General features: G+C 65.5%; 4 protein-coding genes across 4 annotated transcripts; 2 read left to right on the plus strand and 2 right to left on the minus strand.

Moving 5' to 3' along the window:
* Window positions 1-316: 316 nt before the first annotated feature.
* MNEG_9184 (isocitrate dehydrogenase (NAD+)) lies at window positions 317-1,317 on the minus strand (the record flags this gene model as incomplete). Its single annotated transcript, XM_014042341.1, has 2 exons — window positions 317-535; window positions 997-1,317. 2 exons carry the CDS (start codon window positions 1,315-1,317, stop codon window positions 317-319), a joined length of 540 nt encoding a protein of 179 aa, XP_013897795.1.
* A 1,734-nt stretch (window positions 1,318-3,051) lies between these two features.
* MNEG_9185 (hypothetical protein) lies at window positions 3,052-4,192 on the plus strand (the record flags this gene model as incomplete). Its single annotated transcript, XM_014042342.1, has 4 exons — window positions 3,052-3,191; window positions 3,453-3,576; window positions 3,783-3,867; window positions 4,080-4,192. The coding sequence occupies 4 exons, from the start codon at window positions 3,052-3,054 to the stop codon at window positions 4,190-4,192; spliced, it is 462 nt and encodes a 153-aa protein (XP_013897796.1).
* A 491-nt stretch (window positions 4,193-4,683) lies between these two features.
* On the minus strand, window positions 4,684-6,893 carry MNEG_9186 (hypothetical protein; the record flags this gene model as incomplete). Its single annotated transcript, XM_014042343.1, has 4 exons — window positions 4,684-5,726; window positions 5,980-6,271; window positions 6,463-6,738; window positions 6,891-6,893. 4 exons carry the CDS (start codon window positions 6,891-6,893, stop codon window positions 4,684-4,686), a joined length of 1,614 nt encoding a protein of 537 aa, XP_013897797.1.
* Window positions 6,894-7,657: 764 nt separating this feature from the next.
* Window positions 7,658-11,612, plus strand: MNEG_9187 (Solute carrier family 25 member 40; the record flags this gene model as incomplete). The annotated part of the gene is made up of 9 exons (XM_014042344.1): window positions 7,658-7,671; window positions 8,087-8,234; window positions 8,495-8,549; window positions 8,694-8,950; window positions 9,165-9,419; window positions 10,142-10,248; window positions 10,477-10,628; window positions 10,905-11,167; window positions 11,418-11,612. Coding segments are annotated over 9 exons (1,446 nt in total), but the record flags the coding sequence as incomplete, so codon positions are not given.
* Between the last annotated feature and the right edge of the window lie 45 nt (window positions 11,613-11,657).

The raw sequence follows: 11,657 nt of genomic DNA on the forward strand, positions 1-11,657 counted from the left end.
CCTCTCCCCACCTTCAGGCTCTCCACCACGCCCTTCACCACCTCATGCTCCAGACCACTGTACTCCCCCTCAGTGTTCTCCCTGCGCATATGAGAATGCACGCGTCGTTGTGTGGATGGGGGGAGAACGCAGCGTGCAGGCGGAGCGTCAGCTGAGCGTCAGCTGAGCTTGGGGCCTGCGACATTGGGCCTCAGCGGCTCCGAGGCGGCCAGAAAGGGCCGGCTTGGAAGCTCTGACCCAACATGCCTGGCTTCTGAGATATCCTTGGCCTCCCAAGCGCAGACGTTTTGGCGCTGGTCCAAGCGGGCCGCGCCGCTCATGTCGGATCACGCGGATCGCATGCATTGGACCCCACGTGACCTCGCCTGATGGTGACGAGGTTGACATTGTCGTAGCGCGTCTTGTAGCCCGGCAGGCTGAAGCAGGGCCGCACGTTGGCGTACAGCTGCAGCTCCTTGCGCAGGGTGAGGTTCAGGGAGCGGAAGCCCTTGCCGATGGGGGTGGTCATGGGGCCCTTCAGGCCGATGCCGTTTTTCTGAAGAGGGGAGGGGCGGCGTGGAGGGGAGGAGGGGTGGGGCAGCGGGGGGCGTGTGCGGGGCGATGCCGACGGGGCGACAGAAGCGGAGGGTCTGGGAGTGGGCGTGTTTAGACGCAGATCCGCGGAGAGCAGGGCCGCGTACCACCGCCAGCTGCATGGCACAGCCCGCCCTGTGTCGCTGCAAAATGCCAACGGACAAAGCACCAAAGAGCAGGTGCAGTGACCGACAGCGCCCTTCTGCGTTTCTCTGCTGGTCAGTTCTGAACCTCATGGTACAAACCCAGGGGCTCGCTCCCCCCTCAACAGGTTGGTCTGGAGCCCCTGCACAGGCCGAGACCCATGCCCATGCGGCCGGCACAACAACAACCGCGGGGTCGACGACGCATGCGCCTGCGGCCGCGTCAGGAACCAAGCGCCCCTCCCCCTCCTCCTTGCACGCGCGCCCTCTGGCGACCCACCAGCACCGAGTCCAGGTTCTCCCGCGTCACAAAGCTGTTGGTGCGCTCGTCCACGGTCTTGCCCAGGTGTTGCACGTCCCACTCAATGGGCGCGCCGGCCGCCTCAAAAATCTCCCTAACCGCCTCCGCAATGTCCGGCCCGATCCCGTCGCCGGGGAACAGCGTCGCGGTGATCTTCTTGCCCGGCTCGGGGGCGCTGCTGAGCGCGCGCCGCTGCAGGTGCGCCGCGGCGCCGAGCAGTGGGGCGGCGGCGTGGGCAGTGCAGCCGGAGGCCGCGGCCGCTGCGCCCTGCAGCAGCAGGCTAGCTCCCTGTCGTAACATGTTTTAAGCACCTAGATCAACCTTTTCACGACTTCAGAAGCCCTTGGGGTTTCGGTTCACAAGATAGGGCTCGCGCTGCGATGAAAGAGCACGAGGTGGGGCGACCGACAGCGCCTTGGGTGAGGTGAAGCCAGCCACAAATTGCTGCGAAACAAACAATCAATTACGCGGGCGCCAGTATTCAGCCCCGCTGCCCGTGCGGAGGGTGATCTGCAACACTGACTCCGGGAGCGCGAGACCAGCCCCTCCCACCTGAGACGCTTTTATAGGTTGGCCCAAACAATGCGCAATGGACTGACCAGCGCGTGCTGGCCCCGAAGATCACCTTTCCTTGCTCACTGCTCACTCACTCTGTTTGACTCACCTCCAGTCTGATCCCAACAGCGCCTACAGTGGAACAGATCAGGCAGGGTACAGGTGGTTTGAATTCCTACCTCGAAAGTCTGTTGGCAACGGCCGACGCCAGGGCCGGCACACTGCGCATCAGCCAGCCCTTTTATCCTTGCCGGTCAGCAACCATGGAAATGCAAGGGGTGAGGGGCAAAAACTGTGGCGTCAGTGATAAGAACCTATCGCTACCTTCCTCTAGGTTTGCGACTTTATCTTTCGAAACAGGACTGCAAACAGGGGAGCTTGATGCGCGGGCCTGACTGCCTGTGCTAGACAGATCCCGTATGGGCGTCATGGTCTCGAGCCGTGGTGCAGTAATGCAGTCCTTGTGCTGCAACACGGTGCTCGCCGTGGTGGGTGACATGCCTCGACCGCAGGGTTGGCTTGACATTGCCTGTCTGGTTGCGCCTAAGCATGAACGATGATCACATCACTTGTCCATGCTGCCGCCCTGCTGCCCCCCCATGCTCAGGGGTTTGCCCACGTACACATGAGAGCAGCGAGTACTCTGTCCCGCACAGATGCCACATTTGATATGCATGGCGTTGGCATCACATGTGCCGCATGGGAAAGACAATGGTTGGCAACCTGCAAAATTAGTCGGATCCCTTGTCACTACAACAGTGACCTGCACACGCAAGGTAGGCAGTGGCTTGCTGATTTGCAAACCGATCAGCCATCTGTTGCGGGTCATACATATGCATACTGGGATGTGTCTGCTGTTGTGACTGGTCGTTCCTGGCTGTCAGGACTGCAGCTGCTGCAACGCAACCTGCAACACGCGTCTACCCCATTGCCTCCAGAACTACGGATATGTGAGCATGTCGACTTGTATGAATTTTTAGCCTTGCTTGTTCTTGTTTGACTCGCGGTCAGCTCGCAACCTTCTGCCAAGCCGCACACCACGTCCGTTTCAGCGATGGCAAGACGCGACAGGCAAGCAAGCCCAGAGCGACGGAAAAATTCCAGCGAAATCGCGGATCAGGAGGCGTTGAGGCACCCTACGTTCGGGAAGGGCTCGCTCAAGCACGTCTCCGCACAGGGCTGCCTACCGTCCACGTTAGGGTACAGGGAGAGAATTCTTCTGGCAAAAGACCCTCTGCTCCGCGTAGAGCTTGGCCGGTGCGGTCCCGGGGGCGTCGAACCCCCACCGGCGGATCGCTGCGCTGCTGGTGTGCTCTGAGGAACCGAATGCTTTCGTACAAGCGCCAACAATTGCAGGCTACCAACGCGTTGCATGCGGCAGCCGGTCGCACCGCCCCAACATACGGGTGTGCCCCTCCCTGGTGCCTCGCCGCCATGCGCTGCTGACACAGCATCTACCAAGGGGAGACGAACACCACCATGCCCGTCTGGGACCGCCTCTGCGCCGATGCGGGAGTGCGACGCACGCTGCCGCGCAATCAGGGGGCGACGCGATGCGAGGAGCAATGGGGGGCACCACCTGTCGCGGGGAGCGGCACGGAGCGGCGCTGCCACAGCGGGTGCGTGGGTCCGTCGATTGGGTGCGGGGGTGTGGAGTGCACACACGGGGTTGCTGGCACAGAACACCACCTGGCTGCACGCATGTGTCAGCCCCAGCACGCGTGAAGTAGCTGCATGCGTGCTGCTTTAACGCTGCGGGCGCCACACTGTGGGCTCTCACCCAAACATGCTCGCCCGGTCCCCAGGTGGGGTGCACCTCAAATGCACCCCTCTGCAACTTATTGAACAATCCCACCCCCTTACCTCGCCTGCATCATCAGCTTTGTCATCAACAACAGCAGCGGCCGGGAGGAGGCGCAGGAGCAGCGGCGGCGCGAGCAGGCGGAGTCCCAGGCGCCCGCACTGGACGCGCTGCACATGCTGACGCTCAAGAGCTACAAGAAGGTGCGACAAGCCAGAGGGGGGCAGGAAGTGCGATTGGCTGCATGCTGAGCGCCCCATTGAATGCTCAGAAAAGCTTGAGGAAGGAATGAGGCGGGGGGCGGCCGCAGTGCCTGATTTAATGTTGAAGTTTGCAGCCAACTTGTGTGACTCGCATAAAGCGGCCATGATGTAATGCTCCCCCCTGTACGTGCAACTTCTGAGCGCAGAAGTTCCCAATGGACTTCATGGCTGCCTGCCGGCCGCGCGCAAAGACGACTAACCAAACGCTGCGCATGATGGGCCTCTACGAAGGTGGGTGGTACAGTACACCAGCGATTGCTCAGATGAGGCTGAAGTTATTGAAGTGGCAGCGTCCGCCAGCACCAATGCAGGCAGCTGCTTTTGTGCAGGCGTCGCTCGTTTGTTTGGTCCTCGTTCGGGGTAAACAATCAGCAGGCATGGCTTGCATACATGGCTGCAATTGTATTGACAATTTGACGTGGAATATTGGCTGCTGCATGCAGAGGATGGCTTCTTCATGGCCAAGATGGGGGCCCAGCCACCGGTGGGCGTCACGGCGGGCGCGTTCCTGCCAGACATGCGCAAAAGGAACCCCAACAGGGCGGTAGCGTGCTGAGGCGTAGACGCAGCTGAATGGCCGGCGTCAAGGGGCGCGCTGCTGGTGTGGTGAGAGGCCACGTTGGGCAGCCGCAATGCACGGATGGCTGCTTGTCGCAGCTGATGAAATCGTGGCCAACGTGCCAGATGGTGACGCGTGAGCCTGACCTTGTGTTGGCTCTGTCCCAGGTTCCAGTCGGGCGGTTGCCTTAAGACCAGCAGTATCTGGACAAATTTCATACTTTTCGGTGCTTGAACTTTTGTTCCTTGTTCTGCTGCTTGTCTATGCGCGCACGCTGTAAAGTATGCGCGGCATTTGTTCTGTCGCTGCGCTGCTGGTGCGTGGTTGTAAGTAATCGCTGCTGACTCGTCCCTCTTGCCAAACACGCCCCACACCAACTGTTCATTCCCTATGGTCTTCCGCCCATCAACACAGCAAATGCAGCATTACAAGGCCGGACGCCTCGCCACGCCTGCGGCGCTCTCCATTGGACAATCCTGCCGTGCTTCTCACGCCGCCCCCGCTGGCGCGGGCTGCTGCCCCCCGCGCGGCCGCTTCACAATCTCGACCACCTCCACCTCCATCACCAGCGCCTGCCCCTCTGTCCCGTAGTTCGCGTCCAGCTCGACATGCTCCGACCCCACCGCGCGCACCGCGGTCCACAGCCACGCGCCGCGGCCGTTGACCGGGAACAGGAACACCTCGCCGGCGTCCGGCACGCGGCCCCCGAACTTTGCGGCCACGTCAGCGGCCGGCTGCCACCAGCAGAGCTCGCGGTTGCGGTAGAGCGGCGCCTCCTGCTGCGCCAGGAAGTCTGGGTCAGCGTTGACATAGGAGGAGGAGGACGCGCCGCCGTTGACAAAGGGGACGGAGACGACCTCCCCCAGCAGCGCGCCGGGCAGCGCCGCCTCGATCAGCGGCACCAGCGGCCGCCAGTGCGACCCGGGGGCGGCGACCAAGGCGTCGAGCGCCCGCGGGCCGAGCGCGGCGGCCGCGGCCGCGCTGCCGGCCCAGGCGGTGGCGGGGCCGCCCTCCGCGGGGGCGCCGACGCGCACGCGCAGGCCGCTGCGGATGGTGTCGCGGGTGTCGTCCAACGCAGCCGACGATGTTTCCAACCGGATGCTGACCTGGACAACCGCCTCGTCCCCCTCCTCTGCGGCGACGGCCGCCAGCCGCGGCCGCAGCAGCGCGTCGTGCATCCCGAACAGCGCCGCAGCCGCCGCGGCGGCCGAGGCCAGCACCAGCGGCAGCCACGCGGCCGCGCCGGCCGGCGCGGCGGCGGCCGCAGTGGCGGCGAGCCAGGCAGCCTCGAGCGCCACGGACAAGGGGGCCGAGCGCGATTCACCTGCCGTTTGCCGCTGCTGCTGCTGCTGCTGCTGCTGCTGCGCGGGAGGGGACACGGCATTTGCCGCTGCCAGCGCCTGGGGAAAAAACGCCAGCACCAGCGCCGCCACGCCCGCAGCCGCCGCCGCTGCCGCCGCCGGAAGCGGGAGGGCCGCGCCAGTGGTGAGCGCGCGCGCCACAGCAACGAGCAGCGCGGCCCGAGTCGCAGCTGCGTTGGGGCAGGCGGAAGAGCAGGGGCTGAGGGCAATGAGCGTGCGGAAGGAAAGGGACGCACTGCCATGCCAGTAGTGCAGCATAGCAGGCCTGAAAGGCGCAGCATCAGCAACATGAGCAACATGAGCACCAGCATTATCAATATCACATGATAACTGCCATTAACATCAGCAGCAGGAGTAGAACGGCACAGCCCTGTTGACAAGCCGCACATTTCACCCCTGGATGCGTCCCCACTCCATGCTCACCCAGGCCCCATAGCAACCCTCTGCTGCCGGCCGCCGCCGCCGCCGCTTGCGCCACCCCCGGCCGCCCCTGCAGCGCCCGCAGCCGCAGCAGCGCGCCCCCGGCGCCGCGCGCCAGCGCGGCCTGCGCCGTCAGCCAGGCGCGCGCCGCGTACGCGGCGGGCGCCAGCGCGGCCGCCGCGAAGAGAGCGCCCCACAGCAGGCCGTGTGTGTCGACGCCCACGGCCCGCCATAACGCGAGCTGGACGCCTTGCGGCAGCCCCGACGCCAGCAAGGACACCGGGTTGGCTAGGCCCTGTTGAGGGGGAAGAAATAAAGGGCGGCGGGAGGTGTGGCACCATGCGCCGCTGAGAAGACGAGGCGGCCGACGCGGCCGGGGCTGAACCCACAGAGCTTGAACAATGCAGCAGCACCGGTGCGAGGGTCGGAGGACGCCGCAGCGCGGCGGGCACTGCAGCATGGGCGGCGCCAGGCGCGCGAGCTCACCAGGCCGAGCGCCAGGCCGGCGCCCGCCGCCGCGGCAGGCGCCCAGCTCCTGCGGTCGACCGCCGCGGCGAGCCACAGGTCCCATTGACCGGCCTTTGCCGCCGCCAGGTCCGCAAAGGTGCTAAGGGGGTTGGTTTGCAGCTGCCGGTTCAAAAGGCGCGGGCTGCCGGGGGCGCCAGCGGTGGCGTACGCGGGGGCGGTCAGCACGGTGTCGGCCGTCGCCGCCGCCGCCCCCGCCCGGACGGGGCGCACGTGGCGCAGCGGCCGCACCAGTGCCTGCAATCAGGAGGTGGGGCGTTGCTCCGAAGTGTGTATGTACATCATAGGGTGCACTCAGTCTGCTCGCAAGGCAATTGCAGCCCATTCCCAGCTGAAGGCAATCACTTTCATCAGGTGTCCAGGTGCCCCTCAAAACAGCAGCACCTCACCATCGTAGCAGCAGGACTAAATTTCTTTCGCAAACCATCTTGCGCTCGCAGCTTGCGCATTGGGGCGTCTGTAAAGCAGTGCCAGATCAGTAACTAGCCTCAAGCCAAGGTCTCAGATACTTCTCTCCCTATATGGAATGAATAAGCTTGTTGAGATCCAATGAGGGTCGAACGACGGTGATGTGCGCTGTTCAAGCGAAGTCAGCGGGGCTGTGCCCTGCGGGAGCTTCGCACAAGCCTTTCTTGGCTCGGACAATGAACATGTTCGGTTTCGAGTGTGATTTGGTATTGACACACACGACTGGGCCCGGATTTACAGCCAGCAGCAATCAGCCCAAGACACAACGAGCTCCCAAACACCCGTTTTGTGGCCATAAACAGCTTGATTGCTGGAATAAGTAACATCCATCATCCGCCAGAAGCAGCAGGGGCGGACACAGAGGTGTGGCGCCGGCGCCCGCATCATCCGACGCATCAGCACAGCCACACCGCCGCATGCAGAGCCGGCGAAGCGGCGGCGAGCAGCAGCAGCCTGGCGCAGAAGGCAAGCAGCAGCAGCAGCAGACTGAGAAGGACGATGCAGCTCGTCAGCGGCATAAGAAGCCGCCAGCGCTTGTGTCGGCACTATCCGGCGGGATGTCTGGGGCCCTCATCAGCGCGTGTGTGCAGGTGACTTGCATCATTGGCAGCTGCGGCAGGCGGTTGACTTTGGCACGGACCTGCCCTCCCATCATGATGATGTGCCAGGGTCTGTTTAAGCAGCAAGCATGGCGCGGTGCAGGTGCAGCGCCTCCCACCCTGTCGAATGCCTGCGCGACACTGCCACGCCCCAGCTCCGCCCTCGCTCGACTGGCCCGCCACCTCGTGCGTCACCCCTCACCACGGCTCATTCGCCCCGCTCCCATCGTCTCGCCGCGCCGCGTAGCCGTTGGACGTCTTGAGGACGCGCATGCAGGCGGACGCAGCCCTGGGGACGCAGCGGTGCGCCGGCAGCTCCACCTGCGGGGCAGGGTTGGGGGGGGCGCGTCCTTCACACGACGGCTTAGAGTGCAAGGCTGGAGCTGCACGTCCCGTGTGCGAGCACACAGGCCATGCAATATGTCTGCTTGACGCGCATGCGGCGCGCCTGCGTCCAGCCTGTGACCGGACCCGCTGCCGACAACCCCCATCCGCGCCTGCGACCGCGCGGCGCGCAGGACGGTGGGCCAAACGGTTCGCGTGCTGTTGAAGGAGGGCGGCGTGCGCGGCATGTGGCGCGGCACGGGGCCGACGGTGGTGCGGCTGTCGCTGGGGGCGGGCATCAACTTTGTGGCCCTCGAAAAGCTCAAGGCCTTCATGCTGCACGTGAGCCAACCTCGGATGCAGGACCCACCGGGCCTGCAGCATCGCCAGCCGTGGTTTCACTCGTGCCATCGGGCACCAGGCTTGTGCTACGCGGCAGCTCTGGGGTGTAGCCCCGCGACGCGCCTGTTTTGGCTGGTGGAGACAATCACGTTCAATGTTGCTGGACGCAACAAACAGCACAGGGTGTCTGCGCCTCCGGGCGGCACACATGCTGATGGCCCCAGCCCACCCCACCGCCCTTTGATGCACCTGCGGCCCAGGGCCTGCCGGCGTCGCAGGGGCACCTCGGCTTCTTGCAGGCAGCTCTCGTGGGGGGTGAGCTCCCCAGATCCCGGAAGCATGCCCCATGTCTGCCTGCGCTGGCTCCGCTCGCTGCAGCGCCGGGTGCTGACAACCTGAGCTGTTTTTTTTCTGCCCAACAAACTCGCGTACGGTGCCCCCGCGTGCGCACTCCCCCAGGCATGTCCCGCGCCCTGTCTGCGGCGGTGATGTCGCCGGTCACCCTCGTCAAGACCCGCATGGAGTACGGCGGCCCGATGGCGACGCAGTACCGCTCCACGTGGCATGCTCTCTCGACCATCGCGGCGCAGGAGGGGCCGCGGGGGCTGTTCAGGGGGCTCGGGCCGACCGTTCTCGCCAACGCGCCGTTCTCTGCTCTGTACTACATGTTCTACACAAAAATTAAGCAGGCGGTGTCGCAGGAAGGGCGGCCTCAGGTGGGGTTGCAAGCGCCCGGCCGTCTGTGAAGCATGTGATGCACGTGCCGCTGTGGGGCGGTCAGCCCGCCAGGGCGTGCTCCTACGTTGGGGTGCCAGCAGCAAGTGCCGCGGCCATGGCCCACATAGAACCACGCCGCCTGCGTCCTTGGGTCGTGCCACAAGCTCTTGCACTAGCAAACTATGCCTGTTTGATCCTCGCGGCGACCCTCAGGTGGCGGTCAACCTGATGTCTGGCCTGGTGGGCGCGACGGCTGCGACGCTGCTGACACAGCCTAGTGACGTCGTGCGGACGCGAGTGCAGCTGGGGCTCGGCACCGCCGGCGCGACGGGGGCGGCGGCTGCGGCGGGGGCGGCGCGTGCGAACGCATGGGAGACGCTGCGGGCGGCGCTGCGGAGCGGCGGGCCGGGCGCGCTGCTGACGGGCGCGGCGCCGCGGATAGCGAAGCGCAGTTTGCAGACGGCGCTCGTATGGACACTGTACGAAGAGCTCGTGCCGGCGTTGTCTGCGCTGTGGCTTGCACTTGCAACGACGGCTCGGTAACGGCGATGATGGATCCAAGTGGGGTGGACCCCAGCAGACCATGGCGTGGTGCACAGCAGCGGGCAACTGCAGACTGGTCCTGATTTCCCGGTGACATGTGCCTGGAGTTGTACCGTAAATCAAAGTGCAGGTTAGTTGTGTCTGCCTTTACACACAGCGTGCATCCGATAGCTAGGCCACAACGACTTCCGTGGCCCGATGCAATAATACGGCAAGCTGCAAGGCTCCTCACTCTCCTTGTGTGCACAAGCAGCCGCTTCGAACTTTATCTGAAGCGCATTGACACTTCATCGCAGTACGCACTCAGGCCGTGCAGTAGGCGGATAAGGCTCGCACAGGACTGTGGCCGTGCCCCAAGTGGTCCTCCTATGGCTCGAACCTCTGTATACTGGTAGCCTGGCTGCGTGAAGAACGCAGCGTCAGACAAGGTCCTCACGCGGCTGTAGATCACCGCTGGAAGCCTCGGGATGGACGGCTTTTTAGACCAGCGGGTGCACCCGCATCCACAAACACAGCAGGTGTGTATGTGGTCTGTTGCGTGCTGCGGGTTAGCTCTGCGAGCAACGGCGACCCCGCCACCGGTCCGCAGCACGGCCCTGCCCCTCCTTGCAACACGCCCCGCACCCCCGTGCCGTGCGCGGCCGCAGCTATGGGCGGTCGTATCCGGGCAGGCGCGCATGGACCCGTCCTTCTTCCGCCGCGACTTGCGGCTGCCGCGGCACAGGGATGTGCGACTGGAAGAATTCTCCGCTTGGTGAGTCAGCCAGAGCGGGCCCCATCACAGCGTGGCCGCGCCGCGCAACCAACAGCGCAGCCGCCCCAGGCGCCCGCTGCCGCTATCCAGCGCCTCCCCAGCCCGGGCCACCCTTGAGCGGCGGCAACCAGCCTGCCGCCGGCCAGCCGCGGCGCTTGCCCGGCCTCCCGGCCGCCCCGACTGCCCCCGCGGCGCCCCGGATCACACTTTTCTTCCCGACCTTTGCAGGGGCCCGGACTGTGGCGATATGTTCTTCTTTCCGGAGGGAGCCCTGAACATTCTCTTTTCTCCAGTGGACAAGAACTTTAGCGTCAAGCTGAAATACATCGGCTTTGCGCCCGACGGCTATTGCAAGCGCATCAACGCGTGCTCGCACGCAGGTGCGCGCGCCCCCTGCCGCCGGACGCGCCGCAGCGTGACTGCCCGCCTTGACGCGCCCCCCTGTCCCTCCTGGGCGCGCGCTCAAACGCATTGTTCCAGCCAGCGGCGAGTGGAGGCGCGCCTCGCCCCACCTCCTCCACCTGAGCCCTTGGATGAAAACAGCGTCGCCCTGGGACCGTCGACACGCACACAACCAGCTGCCACTGGAATCGCTTCCATATCCGAGCACAAATTGGTTCCTATCTTGAAACGGCCGCGTGCGCCCGTCCCCGCAGAGTTTTACTGCGCAGTCCGGCTGCTGAACCTGGTCCGGGACAAGTGGCCGCGCCAGTTCAAGTCCTGGGTAAACCGGGTGTGCGCCAACGTCGGCAGCGGCGGGAAGCTAGGGGTGCCGCAGCCGCCGCCCGGCGCGGGCGGCGGCGGCGCCGGCGACGCGCCGGCGTTCATCCACCTGCTGACGCGCGGGGAGGAGGGGCAGGTGCTGGAGTGGCCGCAGTGGCCGCAGGCGCCGCTGGGCAAGGCGGCGGCGTACCTCAAGGTCTGTCGTTTTGTTGTGGTCGAGCCGTGCAGCAGGGGCGCGGCCCGCGCGGCGGCTGCCGGCGGCCGCCTGAGCGCAGCGGGGCCGGCCCCGCGCGGCCGCTCCGGGCGGGCGCCAGGGCCCCCCGCGGCAATCGCAGCAAAGGACGACTGCCGCTACGCTCGCCCCCGCGCAGCCTCGCTGGACGGGTGCCGCAAGCCCTCTCAACCCCCTCTCACCAACCTCGCGCCGCGGTTGCACCTGTCCACAGGCGCTGCACGCTGAAGTCGACGCAGCGGCCCGCAGCCGCCGCGCGCCGACCTGGGAGTCTGTCTGGACTGCCATAAAGCTCGGCATCGACTGGCAGCCGAAGGACGCGGAGTTTGCGGACTTGCCGGACCCAGTCCGCCTGGTGCGGCCGGTGAAGGAGGCGCTCGCGGGCGCGCTGTCGGTGACGGCCGCGGCGGTGGAGGCGCTGCGCGGCGGCGCAGCGGCGGCGCCGCCGCCGCCG

The sequence above is a fragment of the Monoraphidium neglectum genome (genome assembly GCF_000611645.1).
Source record: "Monoraphidium neglectum strain SAG 48.87 unplaced genomic scaffold scaffold01848, whole genome shotgun sequence".
Taxonomy (NCBI): Eukaryota; Viridiplantae; Chlorophyta; class Chlorophyceae; order Sphaeropleales; family Selenastraceae; genus Monoraphidium; species Monoraphidium neglectum.